The 21,740-nt window shown below is 46.4% G+C and overlaps 1 protein-coding gene across 1 annotated transcript in view; it reads right to left on the bottom strand.

The window, feature by feature from the left end:
* LOC126456068 (outer dynein arm-docking complex subunit 4-like) overlaps positions 1 to 21,158 on the bottom strand; it is a 136,685-nt gene extending 115,527 nt beyond the window's left edge. Inside the window, exon 1 of the mRNA XM_050091823.1 lies at positions 21,021 to 21,158. Within this exon, the coding sequence (XP_049947780.1) occupies positions 21,021 to 21,158 (138 nt within the window). The remainder of the gene's footprint in view (positions 1 to 21,020) is intronic.
* Positions 21,159 to 21,740: the final 582 nt, after the last annotated feature.

Genomic DNA, 21,740 nt, shown 5'->3' with positions numbered 1-21,740 from the left:
TGCTTGCATGTTCATTGATTCGGAAACCGATGAAGTGGTCGAATCGTTTCCGATTGATTTTTGTCGTGTCGCTACAGCCACAGCTGCTGACCCTGTCCTTGCTACTGTTTTACGTTTTGTTGCTACGCAATGGCCTTTGTCAAAGTCTCGGATCGAGGATCCGTTGGTTCGCCGATTTTTTGCTCACAAGGAGAGACTTTTTGTTCGACGTGGTGTTTTGTTGTTGCGTTCTGATAATGATCAGTCCAGAGTCGTGGTCCCACGTTCGTTACAATCCTCTGTTTTACGGCTTCTTCACCAAGGACATTGGGGTATAGTGCGAACGAAACAACTTGCTCGTCAGCACTGTACTTGGTTCGGAATCGATGCTGCGATTACGCATATGTGTTCTTCGTGCCCGGCGTGTGCCGAACAACAGTCCGCACCGCCGCGGAAAGTCTTTGCGTGGCCAAAAGCCACTTCCCCTTGGCAACGCTTGCACATTGATTTTGCTGGTCCATTCTGGAATGCTCGATGGTTGGTTCTGGTCGATGCCTTCAGTAATTTTCTTTTTGTTGTCCGGATGTCTTCCACGACGTCCTCCGCCACCGTCCAAGCGTTGTCTGCTATCTTTTGCATTGAGGGTCTTCCGCAGACTATTGTTTCCGACAATGGCCCACAATTCATGTCCGCAGAATTTCAGTCATTCTGCCAGGCCAATGGTATTCAACATCTGACATCCGCGCCGTTTTCGCCTCAGTCCAACGGTGCCGCTGAACGATTGGTCCGGCCTTTCAAGTCACAGATGTTGAAATTGAAAGAGTCGCATTCTCGGGAGGACGCCTTGTTGCTCTTTTTGTCTTCGTATCGCTCTCAGCCCCGAGATGGTCGCTCGCCGGCTGAGTTGCTCCACGGTCGTCCTCATCGCACCTTGATGTCTTTGCTGCATCCGCCGCATCTGGTTCCTGTGCAGCGGCAGACTCCTGCTTTTGTTCCAGGCGACGTTGTATTTTATCGCAACTATCGAGGTTCACGGCGTTGGCTCGCAGGGCGCATTCTTCGCTGCCTCGGCCGCGCGATGTATTTGGTTTTGGGGGCCTCTGGTGAGGTGCGTCGGCATCTCAATCAGCTGCGCCTCTGTCGTCGCTCGGGTTCTGCCGCTCCCCGTCTGCTTTCAGCGACGGTGCCGTCCGGTCAGAGCCCTGGGGACCCATCTACTGGCTCGCCTCATCCCCAGGTGTTACCGACGCTGCCTTCCATTTTGCCCCATGGCGACGCGCCGCCGCCGCCGCAGCAGCAGCAGCAGCAGCAGCAGCCGCCGCCGCCGCTTGTTCTCCCGCCGGCGCCGCCCGCATTAGACGCTTCGCTGCAGCCGCCAAGCGCCTCCCAGGGTCACGCGCCGCCGATCGCTTCCCGTGACCAGCTGTCCTCCGACATGGAACTCCCGACCGCTCCGGACCACATGACGTCATCGCGCGTCGGCTACCCCGACGCAATGGAGATCGACCCTACGGCCCCTCCTGTCTCATTACGGGCGCATACACCGCATGTTGACGTGCACCCTGGACTAGTTTTGCAGGCGTTTCCTAGCTCCCCTCGGACCGAATGGCCGGGTGCGGGTGGCACGGCCTCGCCTGTTGTTAGGCTCCCCACCTCATCGCATACGTCAACCTGTGGTCCTCCCCACGGCGGGCGGAAGCCTTATCTCACGACCGTTCGCCGATTTGCGGGGGAGGAATGTGGTGTCACCGCCAGACACCACACTTGCTAGGTGGTAGCTTAAATCGGCCGCGGTCCATGTAGTACATGTCGGACCCGCGTGTCGCCACTGTTATCGCAGACCTAGCGCCACCACCAAGGCAGGTCTCGTGATACGAGAGAGCACTCGCCCCAGTTGTACGAGAACCTAGCTATCGCCCAGTTGTATGAGAACCTAGCTACCGACCAGATGTACGAAGCTTTTCTCTCTCATTAGCCGAGAGACAGAATAGCCTTCAGCTAAGTTAATAGCGACCACCTAGCAAGGCGCCAGTTGTATCAGTGCCTATAGCTTACGAGTATTCAAGAGAGATGTATTCCAAAGAACAATTAAAAGATAAGTAATAAGCATCTACATACTTTTCTTCTTATTCATTTGTAAGTTCTCATGTTCCAGACTTCACGCCCGTTTGCTTTAGCCGTGCGTGCCCTATCTGCTGCAGCGTTAGTCTAGAGTTCATTTTCAGCCATCTCCACTTCACGGTGTCGGCCCAGCTACCGACACAACACTCGGCACACTCTTGACACTGTGGACCTCGGAGTACTGAATTCCCTAACGATTTTCGAAACGGAATATTCCATGCGTTTAGCTCCAACTACCATTTTGCGTTCAAAGTCTCTTAATTCCTATCGTGCAGCCATAGTCGAGACGGAAAACTTTTCAGATGAACCACCAGAGCTTCACCAGTGCGCTGCCCTTTTATGCGTTGCGTAAGCGATGCTATCGCCGTCTGTGTATGTGCATATCGCTATCCCTTCAGCGGCGGCTGAACAGAGAAGGCAACAGACGTTGGGCCTCCTCTCTTTTCCGTGGCGGAAGTAGTAGCAGCAGCAGCAGCCATAATAGTTTCTACAATAAATCTTTGTGCACTTTTGTCAGCGAGAGTTAAAGACATTGCTCGTGTTATTTCTCCCAAATCGCCAGCAGTAGAGACTACATCAAATTCGAAAGCTTAACCCCAATGTATAAGGTAGCCTGATGCGCGAATCATATGGCGAGGAAACGAGACTCATGCCAGGCAGGGCAGCCTGCAAACGCTCGGTTGCCGTGTAAACTGATGTCACTGCTAGGAATAGCAGAAGGGGTACAGGCTGTCGTAGCAATCTCTAGCTCTCTCTTACGTTAGTTGTCCTGTGTGCAGGCAATATGAATGAAGCCCAGCCTTGCAGAAGGACTGAGGTCACGTTTTGGAGTGAGGACATCGTTACTTCCTAGTAAGAGCTTTCGTTTTCAAGGAGATGTGAAGCTAACCGACATAAAATTTTGAAGAAAGGACGTCCAAACACCGGCGCTACACCTTCAAAAAGACAAGTGCTTTCCGAAGTTTATGGTATGAGCAGCACAAGTAGTTATGTGTTAGCCCTACAAAACTAAATTACTCTGCTCACCATGTTTGCCCGTAAGCATAAAAAAACCATAAAACTGTGTAATTTGTTGAGGGTTTCGACTATCTGAAGAATCTAGGTTTAGCATGGCTTGCTTCTTCTAAAGATCATGTAAGTAATTTTACTTCATATAAAGAACTATGCAAACAAGTGTTTAGTATTTCAGACCTACTTAATGAACATCATAAACCGATGAAAATCAGACAACAATGAAGTGAAAGTTAACAGAAAGTCATGAAAAATCTGACGTCACTACTCTTTTGTGTAAGCGGGAGGTAGCTTTCAGAGGTCATGATGAGACAGAAGATTCCTTGAATCTCTGAAATTTCAGAGCCATTTTTTAACTTGTGCTAAACAGAAACGAAGATTCGAAAGTAAACTGAAAGAAATTGGGCTATTTCCCGGGATTTAAAAACCTATGCAGGACGAACTGATTGAACGTATTAATAAGAAGATTTGTGAATATATTCATTCAAGTTTGGACTGAACTTCGTTTTATGTCTGCATTGTGGACGAAGCAACAGACTTTTCAGACAATGCTCTAGTGTTCTGAGACGAGTGGATTCCAACGGCGGCATTCAAGAATATTTTTTTGGTTTTGATGACGTTAATGAGGTTAGCCAAGCTAGGACTGCCGCTGCTTTATTCACTGTAATGAGTGGCGTGTTTCAGAATTGTGATATGAAGAACAAACGGGTGGTCCGAATCTATGATGGTGCTTCCGTTCTAGCAGGAAAATTAAATGACCTGTGAAACTGCCATTCCCCCTCCCCAAGCTCTTTCTACTCACTGTTTTGCACATCGTTTAAATTTAGTTATGCAGGAGCACTTTTCTTGTATAATACCAGTATCTAAGGATTTTTTTATCCATGCTTCAGGGTATTCCTGCTTTCTCCCACCGACCTTCCAAACGTACAGCAGTTGTCGACAGTAATCTTAGTAAAGGCATTCCTTCTGACAGTGAAACGAAATGGAACAGTAACGCCAGTATAATATATGCCATTCAAGAACCGTCCGGGGGTAAGTGAGATTTTAAATGGAGTAATTGACAGTCAAGACTTTAGTGCAACGACTGCATGAGAAGTTTGTGGCTTCGAAACTAGCCTCCTATACTTTGACTTTGTTTTTCTTTTCTCTGGTTTCCAAACTTTTTTAAAAACTGAATTGCTTTTCAACGTTCTTCAGAAAAAAAACAATGATGCACAGTTTTGTAACAATGCTCTCTCAGAATGAATAGCTTACACGAAAAAAACTTAGGAAATGAAGTTAAATTGATCGACTTTGTAAATCCCACGAAACGCTCGGCTGATAAGCAACCTGAAGCTTCGTTGAATAGAAGCGAAGTGATGGATGAATGCACTGGCAGTCCATTGATGTCAAAATACAAACAGGTGTACATCGAGGTATTGGATAATATTGTAACAAAGCTGGGGAAGCAAGACTTTCACATCGTGATAAATTGCTCTTTCATACATTAGGTGATGTTACTCAGTCCGCCAATTATGCCTACTGCGTTTGCCTGTAGGCGGTTTGGATTCATTATAGTGCGTCCTACAGCCGCTCTCGGTTGCGTGTAGAACTAGAGACCATTTTCTTCCCAGCAAAAAGAAACATTTCACTCTGTTAGTTTGGGAGAAAATATCAGAAGAGTGATTGCGAATGAAACCGACCAGATTATTCTAGCAGCTTTCAAACTGTTTTGTCTAACTGCCACCATTCTTGCAACAAGTGTTTCAGGTGAAAGGAATTTTTCTCGTCTTAAAGGCGTAAAAGCGTATTTGAGAAACAGTGCCACCCAGGATCGCTTATCAGCTCGTGCTAGTACCTTAGCTGAGAAGCCACTACTGCGAATACTTGAAAGCCGAGAGAAATAGTACGATGATGTCTTAGAAAGTTAAGGGAAGAAAAGGATCATCGACTAAACTTGTTTTACGAGTAATAACACACAAATGTCCAATATGGTACTTCGTTTGTAAATAAAAGAGAGTATTATTATTATTATCATCAGTAGTAGTAGTAGTAGTCGTGGTAGTTCTGATCGTCGTCTTGGTTCAAAAAATGGTTCAAATGGCTCTGAGCACTATGGGAGCACTATGGGACATCTGATGTCATCAGTCCCCTAGAACTTAGAAGTACTTAAACCTAACTAACCTAAGGACCTCACACACACCATGCCCGAGGCAGGATTCGAACCTGCGACCGTAACGGTCACGTGGTTCCAGACTGAAGCACCTAGAACCGCTCGGCCACAGCGGCCGGCCGTCGTCTTGGTAATAATAGTAGTAGTAGCAGTACTAGTGGTCGTTAGGAGCGCTAGGTACCCGTACATTAAAAGGGAAGGAAAGGAGATTTTCCAGTACATCTCCTCGCTTCCACCTAGAATTTAGCCCCATGATTCTTCCCTGTATTTAATGAATTCTGTCACCTCAGTGTAAATGAGCCACGGCTGTCGCAGGCAACAGCTGCAATGGAGCGTTCCTTAGGGACATCCGGAGGGTATGGAGATTGCGAGACGGAGCTCTGAGGACGACTTTTACAAATACCTCAGTAAGGTGTTCACGTGTGTTCCAGCAGCTCGAAGCGTGTAAATCGTTTGTTTATACATTATATTAGGAGCGTCTATGTTACTAAACCGGTACATGGTCCTATGTTTCATAGACCATGGCCCGCTGCTTAATTACAAGCTGCCTATCTAACGGCTTCCAGCGGTAATATTATGTTTTAAATATTTCATTCTAAAGGTTTAACACAATAGTACAAGTATTACAATTAGAAACTTTGTATGCGTCTTGAAGTACGATAAATCACTAAGCGCAAATTATCCTCACTATATTCATCTAGTATTTGAGATCAGAGCACTTAGCGACTTTTATAAATCTTTAAACATTGTTTAAAACCTTTTTGAAACTATATCACGGTGACAACCTCCCCTTTACGCCACCCCCAAAAGGATGAAGGGGGAGAAGTTTATCGTTTACTACATTTTCGTTGTTCTTGCAGGAGAACTTTAGCATCAGGCACGACATTTCAATTTATTACTTCCTTGCCACCAAATTTATTCGCAACGAATTTTGCAGACAGTATCGTCGTACAACACTGAACGTACCTCCAAAATTATATCATTCTACGGTACATACTTCAAGAGATACGTCATAAACATTGAGATGTGTGAAATACTAGCTTTCGTTAAAAATGGAGCGCAAATTACCCAGACTTTAGTCATCCACTGTTTCATAATGAGAGCGCTTCCAACAACCTTTAAACATAACTTCAAACCCTTTCTAAACTTTTTCTCCCTTACGTGCTTAGCGTCAGATATTTAACATATTAAGTCATTTGAAAAGTAATCAGACGTTTGAAGTTTTTTGTACTTGGGAGTTCCATTCTTTAAAGAATCGGCCCTTTATTGGTCTGAGTAGAAGCGAGTTACTTACTTACCTATGTCTGTGAGCTTCCGTCGTTTAATCTTAAATTTATTGGGTGTTTCTGTAGTTACGAGGTATTGTATCTCGTTTTGGTGACTGTAGCGTAGATTTACTCCGTCTGTAACCAGTTGTTGTATGTTTTGAAAGGGACAGCGGCCACTGTAGACATCTCAGCAAGGGGCTCGCCACCAGTCGTGTATCAGTGTTGATATGATATGTTATGTTGATATGATATGTTTAAAATTACTAAAATTGTAGTTGCAAGAATAAAAGCACGGCAATATGAAGTGGAATTTTTCTCATTGCTATTCATTAACGAAGCGAATGGTGAAAATGTTTTTATTTTTTATGAATCCTTCCAGGGTCCAGCTTGGAACGTATTATTTCCTTAATAGGTATGACTGAAAAACAGTGTTGTTTTATTAATTACGCTAAATAACTCCCATCTCTAATTCGTGTGCCCGCATCTCGTGGTCGTGCGGTAGCGTTCTCGCTTCCCACGCCCGGGTTCCCGGGTTCCATTTCCGGCGGTGTCAGGGATTTTCTCTGCCTCGTGATGGCTGGGTGTTGTGTGCTGTCCTTAGGTTAGTTAGGTTTAAGTAGTTCTAAGTTCTAGGGGACTGATGACCATAGATGTTAAGTCCCATAGTGCTCAGAGCCATTTGAACCATTTTCTAATTCGTGCCACCCTGCTCGTAAACAGTCTTCTGGTGTGCGTCCCTCTGACAGTAGTCTTAGGTGAATACTTCATTATTATTTGCACTTTCTCTGTATTAAAATGACCTCGGTTGAGTAACTAATGACTCAGGTTTAGGCCAAACGCGCAACATTTTCAGAACATATACCTTATGTGATGACAAATGGCCTGGTTATCAAGGTGAACGATGAGGCTCGTCTTCGTGTATCTTGGAATGTTAACAATCAGAAGCTCCGCTGTCGGTTGGATAAAAACCGTTGAGACATGCATGAATGTCCTCATCGTAGTGACAAGTGACAGTATGGTTCAAATCCCTAACTGACAAGTTTTTCGTAATAGTACGTGTCAGATCTGTGCAATTTTTTCTTTTTAAAGAGATATATACTTAGAATCGAGAGGGCATATCAGCTAAGCACAGGCACAGCGAATCTAAAGGGGCTGTACGACTGTACGCCAGGGAATTTCTGAAATATCAAATCTAGCATTGTCCGTGTTTTTGGCAGCTTCGGCAAAAGATTTAAAAAGTAGATACCGCAAAATGGACAAAGAATCTGTACTACAATATGTTGTATCGACAAACATGTTAATCTGTCATATTAATGAAACAGTTATTATGGAGATCTTACTGCAGCACCTCGTATTTACTGTTGATACTTGTGTAAACCGCACTCTGATGTAGAGACGCCAGATGGTAGCACATCGAGGCGCAGAACAACACCAGAAAATTTCCTGGTAGATTAAAGCTGCGTGCCGGATCGGGACTCGAAGCTGAGACCTTTGCCTTCCGAGGGCAAGCTCTCTAGCGGCTGAGCTATCCAAGCACGACTGAGGACCCGCCCCGCAGCTTTACTTCCGCCAGAACGTCGTCTCTTACCTTTCATATTTCACAGTTCTCAACTTTAGCTTGGAGCGCTAACTTTCCTGGAATAAGGGATATAAGTTGTGAAAGTAGGAGATGAGGTACTAGCAGACGTCAGCTTGTGAGGGTGGGTTATGAGTCGTGTTTGGACAGCTCAGTCAACAGAACACTTAACGAGAAAATGGTAAAATTCCAGGTTTGAGTGCCCGTCCGGAACAGTTTGAGTCTGAAAGGAAGTTTTATCGCAGCATGCACTCCGCTGCAGAATGAATATTCATTCCGGAAATTGAATGCTTTATCAGCAAACTGTAGCAGCTGGCCACGAAGACATTTCACGCGATCACTTTCGAGGCTTGTAGTATTTTGAAGTGAAATGTAGTTGTACGTAGTCACACGACAAATTAATTACTGCTACTGCCAGGTGTATAGTTCACTACGTTGAGTAACATAGCCCGTGGCCCATATGGAATATTGCTCGAGACACGGAGTGGGCCGGCTGAAAGCAGCACTGATATTGCCGGAACTCAGAGGTAGGGACTGTGTACTGGCTCCCACAACAGGCGGCGCCACATACTCGCAGTCGGCAGCGAGTATACAGCAAAGTGTCAGAGACACGCCTCCCTTCGCCACTTCACGGCATATGGTGCAATTCTTACGCCTCCGGAGTGGTAAAGAGCTGTCCGCACATTGCCAACTCAGTATAATATTCACTTCAGATTGCTTATCAGATACCCACTGAACACAGACTACGTTTGGTGTTTGCCTCTACATGGATAGCTTTACGATGGACTTGTGCCTAACAGAAAGATTGTAATATTTCACAGAGATCATCTTTTGTGTAGCTACAGACAGACAGAAGCTTTTGAGAAGCGTTAAACTCATAACACTGCGGTTGTGTAAGTGTTGTGCATTATAGGTTTAAAATGATATTCTTGTATTGTGAATGTGCATGTAGATACCAAAACCTGCGGAAAACAGTGCACCATGGTCTCCCTTGTACTACTCAAGCCTTAACTGACCGCCACCTACACCTTCACCTCTATGCCCTGCAGCACAACGGATAAAGTCTACGCTCTGGGTACAGTACGTGGAACGACCTTTTTTTTTTTCTTTTTAGTCTTTTGACTGGTTTGATGCGGCCCGCCACGAATTCCTCTCCTGTGCCACCCTCTTCATCTCAGAGCAGCACCTGCAACCTACGTCCTCAATTATTTGCTGGATGTACTCCACTCTCTCTCTTCCGCTACAGTTTCTACCCTCTACAGCTCCCTCTAGTACCATGGAAATTATTACCTGATGTCTTAACAGATGTCCTACCATCCTGTCCTTTGTCCTTGTCAGCATTTTCGACATGCTTTTTTTATCTCCGATTCTTTGCAGAACCGTCTCATTCCTTACCTTCTCAGTTCACCTGATTTTCAACATTCGTTTATAGAAACACATCCCAAATGCTTCGATTCTCTTCTTTTCCGATTTTTCCACAGTTCATGTTTCACTACCATACAATACTGTGCTCTAAACGAACATTCCCAGAAACTTCTTCCTGAAATTAAGGCCTATGTTTGATACCAGTAGACTTCTCTCGGCCAGGAACGCCCTTTTTGTCAGCGCTAGTCTGGGAATGACATTGGCAGGAACTAATAAAAAAGTGAAGGTAGTCACAGGGTCCCTAACCCATAATAAACAAAGCTAACTCAGGATGACACTGTTATTACTGCAGTTTTCACACCCCACCATCAATGTACTTTGAGTAATATTTTAGAAGCACTGCTCATACATTACGCTAATTATGTGTACTAAAAAGCTGAGGCACGAATAACGTCTGGACAGGTAAAACCAACGCCAATGGAGCAAAGTAATCGATACACAACATCTCGCAAGTGTTGTGCGCCACTGTAACCAAACCCATCCACCATCTCACAAGTGCTGAGGAAGACGTCTTGCACTTACGTTTGTAACGTAGCAAACTATTTCGAGTTGTCACCTTGCAGTGAAAGCGTAGCTTGCCGTGGTGCCGGGAGGAGAGCAGACGTTGGTTCTCACGATCGCACAGCTGACACTGGCTACTGGGCGGGGCGAGCCGTCCACGTGACTATGCTGCGTGCAGTAGGTCACACATACTCTCTATGAATCTGATCAGCAATATTAAATACTAATAGATTTCTTCATACTTAGTGTATCAAATTCTATGGATAACACAACCATACAGCTAAAATTTCAAATCAATAACTTCAATACTTTTGGAGATACAGTTTTTACCTGAAACACACAATAACCGTGTTGGCATTGTGAAACTTAAGCTTGGGACTGTAATGTGTTCGTGTATAATATCAACTGAAACTACAACCAAGAGCATAGGTACACATAATCTAATATTCTGGCATTTTCTTTAGTAATTAAAAATAATCATCTTGGGGTTGAAGCGCTTTTTTTACGTGTTTGCTTTAACAATATGTATGTTTTTGCATAGGGTCCGCCTTTAGCAAAACACAATTTTGTTTTTTAACCCAGACATGTTTCACCGCAGTTGCAACATCTTCAGTGGGCTTTTATTTTTTAATCTGTTAAAGATAAAGAGTGTTCTTTGCTGTTGGTATACACGTAGCTATTAGTTTTTAAATCGTAAATTACAGACATTTGAAAAAAAACACATAAATTATGAATTCATACCTTTTTACCACATGGTGTGGTTTTTCAAATGTCTGTAATTTACGATTTCAAAACTAATAGCTACATGTATACCAACAGCAAAGAACACACTTTATCTTTAACAGAATAAAAATAAAAGCCCACTGAAGATGCTGCAACTGCAGTGAAACATGTTTGGGTTAAAAAACAAAGTTGTGTTTTTCTAAAGACGGAGCCTATACAAAAACATACTCTAATTTAAAATAATTTAGAAAATTACCGTTTCATCGTATTTTGGTTGTGAGTGATTTGGAGATACTGAGAGAGTAAATGGAGGACATAAAATGAAAATGTGATATTGTATTAAAACTATGTAAATGTATGCGTGAGAAAGTTGACGTGCAATAGGGGAATTTGTGACGTACGTCCGAGTGAGCTTGATCTTGTAAAAGGCAGCCAAAAGGGGGGATTTAGTATTAAATTTATTTTGTGGAATAGAATCGTATTTTGTTATCATTATGCGTTCAAATGTTTCAAATGGCTCTAAGCACTTATAGGACTTACCATCTGAGGTCATCAGTCCCCTAGACTTAGAACTACTTAAACATCACTAACCTAAGGACATCGCATACAGCCATGCCCGAGGCAGGATTCGAACCTGCGACCGCAGCAGCAGCGCGGTTCCGGACTGAAGCGCCTAGAACCGTTCGGCCAGCTCATTATATGTTATTTAGTTTCCGAATTACGAGATTTCTATTCTAAACTAGTTGTGGTAATCTGATTGGCTGACATAAGAAGTACCGCGAGTATAGAAGAGCTCGTGATGATCAGATTGGCTGCTTAACGTACTAGTCAATAGGAATTCAGCGTTTCCCGAGCGTTTGAGTAGGTCTTTGTGCCTCAGATCTATGAGCCGAGATAGTGGCTCGGTAGTCATCTTCAAGTAAACACCTATGTTAAACTGCACTGCTCAAATTTGTATCAAAATAAAGAAATTCGCGCGTTTTATTGGTTCTCCTGTAGTTGACGAAAAGCGAGTACTGTATTGAATATTTTGTGAAAATTTGAACCTTGTAAGTGATTTATTTAAGGAGAGATTCGCGTCGTCCATAAACTCCGCGTGGCGTGTTTAGTGCAGATAACGAAACATTTTAACGAGCATCTCCTTACAGGAGGCCTACTGAACGACTGCCTGTGTTCACTCGCAAGCAGTCGTGGGTCAGTGACTGTTTAGGACGTTTAAAATATCGGGTCGGACTAAATAGGCTGTATTCGGATGTGGACTTGTAACAGAGACGTCAGTAACATTACCTAATGATGTAGGGATATTAAATACGCACTTGATAGCCATTATCTGTGTTTTGAAGACAATAAAACAATTTAAAGGAAATTTTAGACCTTTTTTTTTTTCAAATGAGTCATTTAAAACTCCAGAATGCTCGATAGTCTAACTAGCTTTCAGCAACCGCCCATGGAATGGAGTTATGTGAGCTTTGCGTTTTAGGTATTTAGTCGAATTTTCATGAACCACTGCTTTTGTTGGCTAAACCAGTATTTACCATCGCAGAGTGAAATGATAAACCTGAAACCTATCTAGTTAGGTGGATTGATTGCTTAAAGGATGGGGAGAGTCCAACCCGCCCCTCCGCACGTTGCTCACGAGTGTCCAAGACGAAGTAGCTTTTATATTCGGTATCGTTTTCTAAAAAGCTCGCACAAGTTACGTTTGTGCCAGACAATCAGAGGCGGATACGTCCTTACACGCTGCTATAGATTTTAACGTCATTTTACGTTAAATGGCGCTTTGAAAAATTGTGGTAATTATTTTTTCCAGTTGATTCGGTGGGCGACGGACTCTCTTTGCCTGTATGTCTCGAATTCAAAAAGCATCTTATATATTCAACACGCATTACTTAATTTAAACCCAAGGCTGTGATTCATTAGCTCAGTTTGTGGCGCATTCTAGCAAGCCAGCGGCAGTGTTGACTCCTACCCCAAAGTGATCAGACGGTTTCGCCTGGTGCCTGCCAATCGCTGCCCTTCCACTGGCCAGCGTTCCGCCGGACCACACACAGGCTATTCTCGCTGTGCAAATCTTTTGTCGGCATGTATCTGCTTGCCTGCTACGTTCCACTTCTGAATCTGAAGCGACACACACACACACACACACACATATATATATATATATATATATATATATATATATATATGGGTGGTTAGTGTTTAACGTCCCGTCGACAACGAGGTCATTAGAGACGGAGCCCAAGCTCGGGTTAGGGAAGGAAATCGGCCGTGCCCTTTCAAAGGAACCATCCCGGCATTTGCCTGAAATGATTTAGGGAAATCACAGAAAACCTAAATCAGGATGGTTGGAGACGGGATTGAACCGTCGTCCCCCCGAATGCGAGTCCAGTGTGCTAACCACTGCGCCACCTCGCTCGGTATATATTTGTGCTCTGTTCCATTAAATTGTAGCCTGCCCAGGGTAATAACTAGTAAATGTGCTTTTGAATATGTTTTGTCTTGAGCAAACCCAATTTTTATTCTTTTTTACTCGGAAATACCGTGCTGAAATTGTGGCACCTTCAGTGTGTCTTTTTATTTGATTTCCATCAAATAACAGTAACTGTACACACTCGTATAGAGTTTCAGTTTCAAGTAGGATATTCACAAACGGAAAAAATACCTAAGTAACATATGCTGTTGTTTCTGTGGTTTTGTGTACTTTTGATATTCTTTTATACACACATAAAAAAAAAGATTTGCATCACTCCGGTTCCCAGAACTCCTGAAGACAGACGTTGACTGTGGATATTGCATGACAGACACAGTCCGTTTCACTGTTCAGAAATGTCATTAAACCCTCTCAAAGACGTAAGCGACCATGCATGAACAGCGCCTAGTAGATGGAGGGCGTCCGACAACCGATCAGTTCCAGTCATTCCGCCAGGAAGGAGTTACACGGCTCGTGTTGTGTGTAGTTCAACCATGCCTAGATGGTCAATGCCGCGGTTCAGTCGCGTCCGCGTTGTTACTTCGTGCCAGGAAGGGCTCCCAACAAGAGAAGTGTCCAGGCGTCTCGGAGTGAACCGAAGCGATGTTGTTCGGACATGCAGGAGATACAGAGAGACGGGAACTGTCGATGACATGCCTCGTCGGGCCGCCCAAGGGCTACTACTGTGCTGGATGACCGCTACCTAAGGATTATTCCTTGAAGGAACCCTGAGAGCAACGCCACCGTGTTGAATAATGCTTTTCGTACAGCTACAGGACGTCGTGTTACGACTTAAACTGTGCGCAATTGGCTGCATGATGTGAAACTTCACTTCCAACTTCCATAGCGACGTCCATCTTTGCAACCACGACACCATGCAGCGCGGTACAGATGGACCCAACAACATGCCGAATGGACCGCTCAGGATTGGCGTCACCGATGAGTGTCGCATATACCTTCAACCAGACAGTCGTCGGAGACTTGTTTGGAGGTAGCCCGGTCAGGATGGACGCCTAAGACACACTGTCCAGAGAGTCCAGCAAGGTGGAGGTTCCCTGCTGTTTTGGGGTGGCATTATGTGAAGCCGACGTACGCCGCTGTTGGTTATGGAAGGCGCCGTAACGGCTGTACGATACGTGAATGGCATCCTCCGACCGATAGCGCAACCATATCGGCAGCATACTGGATAGGCATTCGTCTTCATGGACGACAATTTGTGCCCCCATCGTGCACATCTTGTGAATGACTTCCTTCAGGATAACGGCATCACTCGACTAGAGTGACCAGCATGTTCTCCAGACATGAACCCCATCGAACATACTTGAGATAGACTAGGAAGGACTGCTTATGGACGACGTGATCCACCAACCACTCTGAAGGATGTACGCCGAATCGCCATTGAGGAGTGGGACAATCTGGACTAACAGTGCCTTGATGAACTTGTGGACAGTATGCCACGACGAATACAGGCATGCATCAATGCAAGAGGACGTTCTACTGGGTATTAGAGGTACCGTTGTGTACAGCAATCTGGACCACCACCTCTGAAGGTCTCGCTGTTTGGTGGCACATCATGCAATGTGTGGTTTTCACGAGCAATAAAAAGGGCGGAAATGATGTTTATGTTGATCCATATTCCAATTTTCTGTATAGGTTCCGGAACTCTCGGAACCGAGGTGATGTAAAACTTTTTTTATGTGTGTAGTTCATTATTTATAACGTTAGAGAACGTAACACATGTCTCCTATTTACATATTGTTTTGACACACACAGATACACCTCTCGAAGCTATAGTCAAAACAGGATTCACAACTCCTACTCAGAATTCATTCACCTGTTCGCAATCTTGTTTTCGTATTTTGTAAACAGTGGTACATTGCAAGTTACACCTGCACCTTCGCAGTTTCAAATTGCAGGGACAACTTTCGGTACAGATAAGATTTTTCTATAAGATTCTCTACGGTTGCAGATAATAAACTAAAAGAATAACAGCTAAATTGTAAAGCACAGAAAGTTACGGAAACAACAGCTTTACTTTTGCCAGTATGTCGTCTCGTACCTTCCAAACGTCAAAGATCTTCAGATAGGGAATGAGGTTCTGGCGGAATCAAATGTCGTGAGGACGGGTCGTGACTTGCGCTTGGGCAGCTCAGTCTCCCCTGAGCAGTAAATAAAGCGAGCACGCCTCTTTTTTAGCCCAGTCGGCAGTCTCCCTTCGGCAGTAAATAAAGCGAGCACGCCTTCTTTGCGCCTCGCTTGTTGTGCTGCTTGCGAGCGAGCGCGTGTTTGTTTACTTCCGCTTGACTTTGTGTTCGTATTCATTGACCATCCCGGCGCTTTCCTACCGCCAAACCACGATTAAATTATCTTTCCCGTTAGATCATGCACGACCAAATATTATGAAGTCGAACGGTTTATACGGGACGAAATGCGTCTCTACCGCAAGATGTTCTCGGGATTAACTTTTAGATCGTCAGTAGCACTGTGTGTATAAAGATGGCGAATGAAGAGCTGTGCACCAACGTTGTGCGGCGCTGTGCTCACGATCTCAAGTTCCGATACTCTGACGGCCGCATAGGGGCTGTAGTGATTGAGCATGCTGGTTTTGGCCTCTGAAGGTTGAGAGTTTTCGAACTGCCGTTTGAGATGCCGTCGGACGTTCGGGTAGCTGCCTTTAAGCTTTACGACAGTATCATCCATTAGATAAAAACTCAAGTTAGGGAACACGTGCCTTCTTGCTTAGTTATTGTCGGCTGCAGGGCTGTCCTCATGTACGATGGCCAGCCACACACTTGTTCAGATTGTAGGTTGGAAGGCCATGCCCTTTTTGAATGCCTTCGACGCAGACTGCTTCAGACACAAATTGGAGACATAGCTCCCCCTTCGGCGCTTACTATGTTACCTCTACCGTACGCGTCCGCAGCGGGGTTTCCTGCTGCATCCATTCTGAATCAGTAGGCACTGGCGTCGACTCTTCTCATCGAGGTGATGAATATTTTGCCTGCCTCTCCTACACTACCGTCAGCGGAAGTACCAATATACGGTGGCCGTCGAGCTGCACCGACCTCCACTTTTCACATGTCGTACGAAAGCCATCCACTATCCGACTCGAAACAGCATCTTAGGAAGAAACGGTCGTTGAGGAAACAGACGAGACAGCGTCATATCCCTTCTCATACCTGCCTTCATTGAATGTGTGCACCGGATGATTATCCTTCTACTGATGGTGCACTGTCCTTCGACGCCCTGGTACCGGACGACGTAACATATCTCTCCATCACTCTTTCTGGCTAGCATCCACCAACGGACACCAGCCTTTGCCTGCCTTCGTCTGACGCAGTTGCCCACCTTCCTGTACCTGATTCTATATGAGGGTACATCTTTGAAACTGTTCCACTGAACCAGCGTGGTGAGACGTCTGCCTCCTGGGGAGACGACGTCGATGCTGAGGATGGACGCTCTCGAGGTGCACAGGATGAGGGAAACCCCTTGATGGGGTCGACTCCATTCCTATCACAGTGATGTACCCTTCTGCCACACGCCCCGTGCTTCCCCTACTGGTGGTGGGGTGGTGATCCTCTCATGTGACGGTATCCTCGTTCACGCAGTTGCCTATCTCCCAGATGCCCGAGGTATGGCACTTACGTTTGATGGCGTCAGGATTATTAACGTCTATGCATCATCTGGTTTGGGTCACCGTCGCGAACATTCCACTTTCTCCTCCGAGATGCTCATGCCTCTCTTCCTGGGTCAGCAGGATGCACTGATCATGGGAGACGACTTCAACACCACCCAGGAGCTAACAGACCAACTGCCACGTCACTCTCCATAGTTGGAGCCAGAGGCAATTGTCCAGAGCCTCAACTTTATGGACTCTTTGGAGCATATTCATGATGATCATCTGAGGTTTAGGCGTTTCACTAGCCATTCTTCCCGTCGCCTCGATCGTCTTTATATCTCCAGCAACGCAGTCGGTGGGATGCAGGCTGCTGAAGTCCAGCCCATTGCGTTTTCTGACCTGACGCCGAAAGCTGTGCCGTCAATCTCTGTCGCCAAAACTTATGGCGCGACCAGAGCCCATGGAAAGTGAACAAAACGTATCTTACTTCACCCAACTGCCTTCTGATCATCGAGAACATGTGGACTGCTTGTCGTTGATGCTGCAATGCATATCAGTCTTCCTTGTCATGGTGGATCCTCTGCACAAAGGCTGCCTCCATAAGGCCTTGATTGGTTATAGAAGGGAGTCGCGGCGTGGCTGTGACAAACCCAGGATTTCTACTCCACCGTTCTCTGGGGATGTACTATGGTGCAGTATTCTCCAGAGCGTCAGCGATGGTAACCTGTGCCAAGACGACACCACTGGAAGACTTTGGATAACGTTTTTACGACTGATGGTGAACGGCATTTAGATAACCAACGTGATAGAGGGCTTGCGCTACACATACATTATGTTACGCTGTACTCTGCGCAACGTCATCAACCCACCACCATTGCGGCAGTTTCCCGACTTTCCTTTGGCTCGTTTTTTTGGGATGCAATAATGGATACGCTGGCCGATGTCAGGGAGCGAAAAATCCGTGATGCTATCACGACGGTTTCTAGCAAGCCGGCCAGTCCTGACGGCCTCCTACTAGAGTTTTACCTGACATTTCGTCCCCCATTGGCGCCGGCATGGACGGAAATTTGTCAACATTTTGTCACCTATCGTGCAGATCCCCGACGATTTCCTCGACGGTCGACGGTTTCCCCATTACCATCCACAAGCCTCGGAGTACATCGTCCCTTGACGTTGCTCAGCAGCGACAGGCATGTCTTTACCCGGCTGTTGACTACACAGCTTAAACGAACGGCGTGGTACGTGGAGTTGAAGCAGCCTCCCATCATCAGTGCTGGTAACATCCGCACTGCCCTCTGTCGCTTTTGGTCGCCCTTTGCTACAGACAGGCTTTCGACTGCGTCGGTCACGACTATCCGGAAGGGGAGCTGCGCAATATGGGAAACTCTGATACTACTGTCGACGTCGTAGTGCGTTTCCTTCACTGGCTCTACAATGGCCACCTCGCTCCTCCCATCTTGATCTATCATTCAGTGCATCAAGGCTGCCCGCTATCAGCACTATCCTATGCTTTTTCCATGGAATTGTTCCTCTGCGGCCTCCATCAATGCTTATCTGGAAAATCTCTTGGTGGTCACGTCTTTTGCTGCCCTCGTTATGTGGATGATCTCGTCCTCGTTCTTCGTAGTGATGCCGAGGTCAGGGGGTCCTTGGCGTGTGTTACCACCTACGGCGAAGCTTCTAGTAGCTGCTTTAATGTCCAAAAATTGACTGCTGTGGCTGTAGGTGCAGGTTTCTTGACGTCAGCGCTGCTCCATTGGGTGCAGCTGCTACTATCCGATTGTTAGTACTCGATTTCGTGGGTGATCTGCGGCGCACAATTGCCCTCAACGGCCGACGCCTACTGTCTCAATTACGAGCTGAGCTCCTACATCATTATTTATGTGCCCTTGATCTTCTGCAAGGGACGCAATATGTTAATGTATATTTGGCATCATGTATGCTCCACATGGCACAGACACTCCCCATTCCACCCTCCATGGTCCGACGCATGCTGGCATCATTAGGTTCGTACGTTTGCCACGGCTTGTTCAACACTCAGTACGAGACCCTCACACTGCCACAGTGCACCGGCGGTTTAGACCTGTATCAAGTCCTTGATAGAGCGATAGCCTTTTTCGTCAGCTCTCAGATGGTGCTGTGGCGACGTTATCCCGCCGGCCGGGGTGGCCGAGCGGTTCTAGGCGCTACAGTCTGGAACCGCGTGACCGCTACGATCGCAGGTTCGAATCCTGCCTCGAGCATGGATGTGTTTTATGTCCTTAGGTTAGTTAGGTTTAAGTAACTCTAAGTTCTAGGGGACTGATGACCTCAGAAGTTAAGTACCATAGTGCTCAGAGCCATTTTTTGACATTGTCCCACAAGCCTCATCACCCCGTTGTGAGACCGTTGCTCCATGCTATCTCTCAGCCTCCACACAGCTTTCAGACGTACCGCTGCCCTCCTTTTATGTCCGCTTTTTTTCCTCGAACGGAGCTATCACTATGAGGTGGTCCTTGACTTTCTTCAGCAGAACATGATACCGAATGTGATTGCGGGTAAGCACACCCACATCGACTCGAGTGCCGTCTGGCGGTAGGTGTGTGTTAGTTATCTTGCCACTGAAGTCTAGTCTGCATGCTAGGTTATGGTGAATGGGAAGCAAGTGTGCTGGTCAGTCCACCATGGGATTCACCTTCCAGACACCACGATGTACGACGCCTGTGATTTTCTGGACACAGAAGAGCAATGCCTGGTGTGTGGGTCGGCGATAGGTGTCTGTTTGTTGGCGCAACACTACTAGCCTTTATACCCGTCGACTCCTGATCAGATACCTCCTCATTTTCTCTTCTTTCCGGATCTGGAATACATCGCATAAACAAGAGGAGATTTATGAAGTGGATTTGTGGACACACAGTTCACTACTTGTGTGCTGATGGCGAAGAAAATGTCCTTGATTTTTGGGAATTCCTTAATGAATGACATTGTGCAGTAATCCACAATCCCAAATATCAGAAAATTTTTCTGTAATTTTGTTTGTAGCGTTTTTGTCAACGCACACCGGAGTTGGGGTGTTATTGCAGTGAGCAGTTGATTGACGAATTTTCTACTCTTAGTACTGATTATTGTCTGGCCCTTGGAATGTTCATCTCTGAAACCATATGCAAGGATAATCCCGCCGAGTGTGCGAATTGACACTCCCTCCCGCACGTTATGTCTGTTTTTTTCTATGCCTGGTGGTGTAGAAAAAATTAAAGAAAATAAAACTTGTGTCCTTGATTTGCTTTGTGCTTCTACTAGTCCTGATTCCCTACGCTTTCCTTGGTTCCAGAGAAAGGGAACGGGAGATGGTGGAAAGATCTCAAGTTGCGACACCTTCCGACTTTGCTCGTGCCTCTCCCTCTGTGCCGGAAAGGTTCCACTGAAAAAAAAAAGTTGGTAGAGGACATACCCGCGAAAGATAAAGGTCTCCGAGTTCGAGTTTTCGTCCGGCATACAGTTTTAATCCTCCAGTATGTCCTATAACTTCTTTGTTCCAGTTTGTAAATACCTTTCTTAAAAGTAAAATTCGTTATGTACAGAGAGCAAAAAGGAATTTTCGTGTTATTTGATAGCATGTAAACAGAAAACTCGCTGAAAATGCTGTAAATTCAGCGAAATGAGTGGGTGGATACGATGCAATCGTATCGACAACGCGGACGCCGGAACAAGATGAAATTGTGTTCACTCAGGGAGCCAACAGCAACCGGTGTTTCCAGGCAGTCATTCGGGCCCGATGTTGCTGAACTTAGGTGATCGGACGAAGCCGGTGTATTCAACATGGTGTGGCCGTTGGCGCCACTATAATCTACTGGCACGCCACAAGGAGCCTTCGGCTAACACCCTAATACATACAATCCGCAACGGTGAGTGCATCGACGGCGAGGCTGAGGTTACGCCCGACACCGCGTCCCAGGAGCGTAGCGATTGCCGAATCAGCAGACCTATTGAAAAACAAATTTTTATGTAAGCAAAAAACGGACATACAAGTGAGCTCCAACCGGAAGATGAGTAGTAGATGTTTGTGTTCGGTCAAATGGATACGAAACACAGTTGGAAGAGGCGCTGGGCGCGACTGCAGCTACGCGTGCTGCGGGACTCACGCGCTTGGAGGCGGCGCCGGGCGGCGGCGCGGAGCTGGTGGGCGAGACGGCGACGGCGGCGGCGGCGGCGCGGCGGAAGGCCCTGGCCGCGGGCCCCGGGCTGTCGCGGCCCGCCTCCGCCTCCCCGTCCGAGTCTGCGCCGCCGATGTCGAAGCGCAGGAAGCTGCGCAGCACCTCGGACTCGCGCTGCATGCTGAGCAGCAGCCGCGCCGCTTGCTGCGACGCCGCGTCGTCGCGCTGCCGGCCCCGCCGCGGCGCTTCGGCCCCCGCGTCGCCCTCCTCGCCCTCCGACGCCGACGCCGCCGTCACCGACAGCGACACAGACCCCAGCTCCGGAGACTCCGGCCGCGACATGGTCGCCACCACCTGTGCAGTACCGCACCCACCGACACCTTACGCTGTAGCATCATCTATTAGCTATTCCTGCCACAGAAATACAGATACTGATACTAAAAATGGGCTAATGTGTAATCTGTATCACCACGGGTGTACTCTCCGAGATGCGATTGCGGACTCCGGCAGCAACACATACGCTACTGGCCATTAAAATTGCTACACCACGAAGATGACGTGCTACAGACGCGAAATTTAACCGACAGGAAGAAGATGCTGTAATATGCAAGCGATTAGCTTTTCAGAGCATTCACACAAGGTTGGTGCCGGTGGCGACATCTACAACGTGCTGCCATGAGGTAAGTTCCTAACTCATACACAAACAGCAGTTGGCCTGCGTTGCCTGGTGAAACGTTGTTGTGATGCCTCGTGTAAGGAGGA

Source organism: Schistocerca serialis, chromosome 2 (genome assembly GCF_023864345.2).
Source record: "Schistocerca serialis cubense isolate TAMUIC-IGC-003099 chromosome 2, iqSchSeri2.2, whole genome shotgun sequence".
NCBI classification, from domain to species: domain Eukaryota; kingdom Metazoa; phylum Arthropoda; class Insecta; order Orthoptera; family Acrididae; genus Schistocerca; species Schistocerca serialis.
Note: the sequence above shows the minus strand (reverse complement) of the source record. Positions and strands in the feature narration are given on the sequence as shown.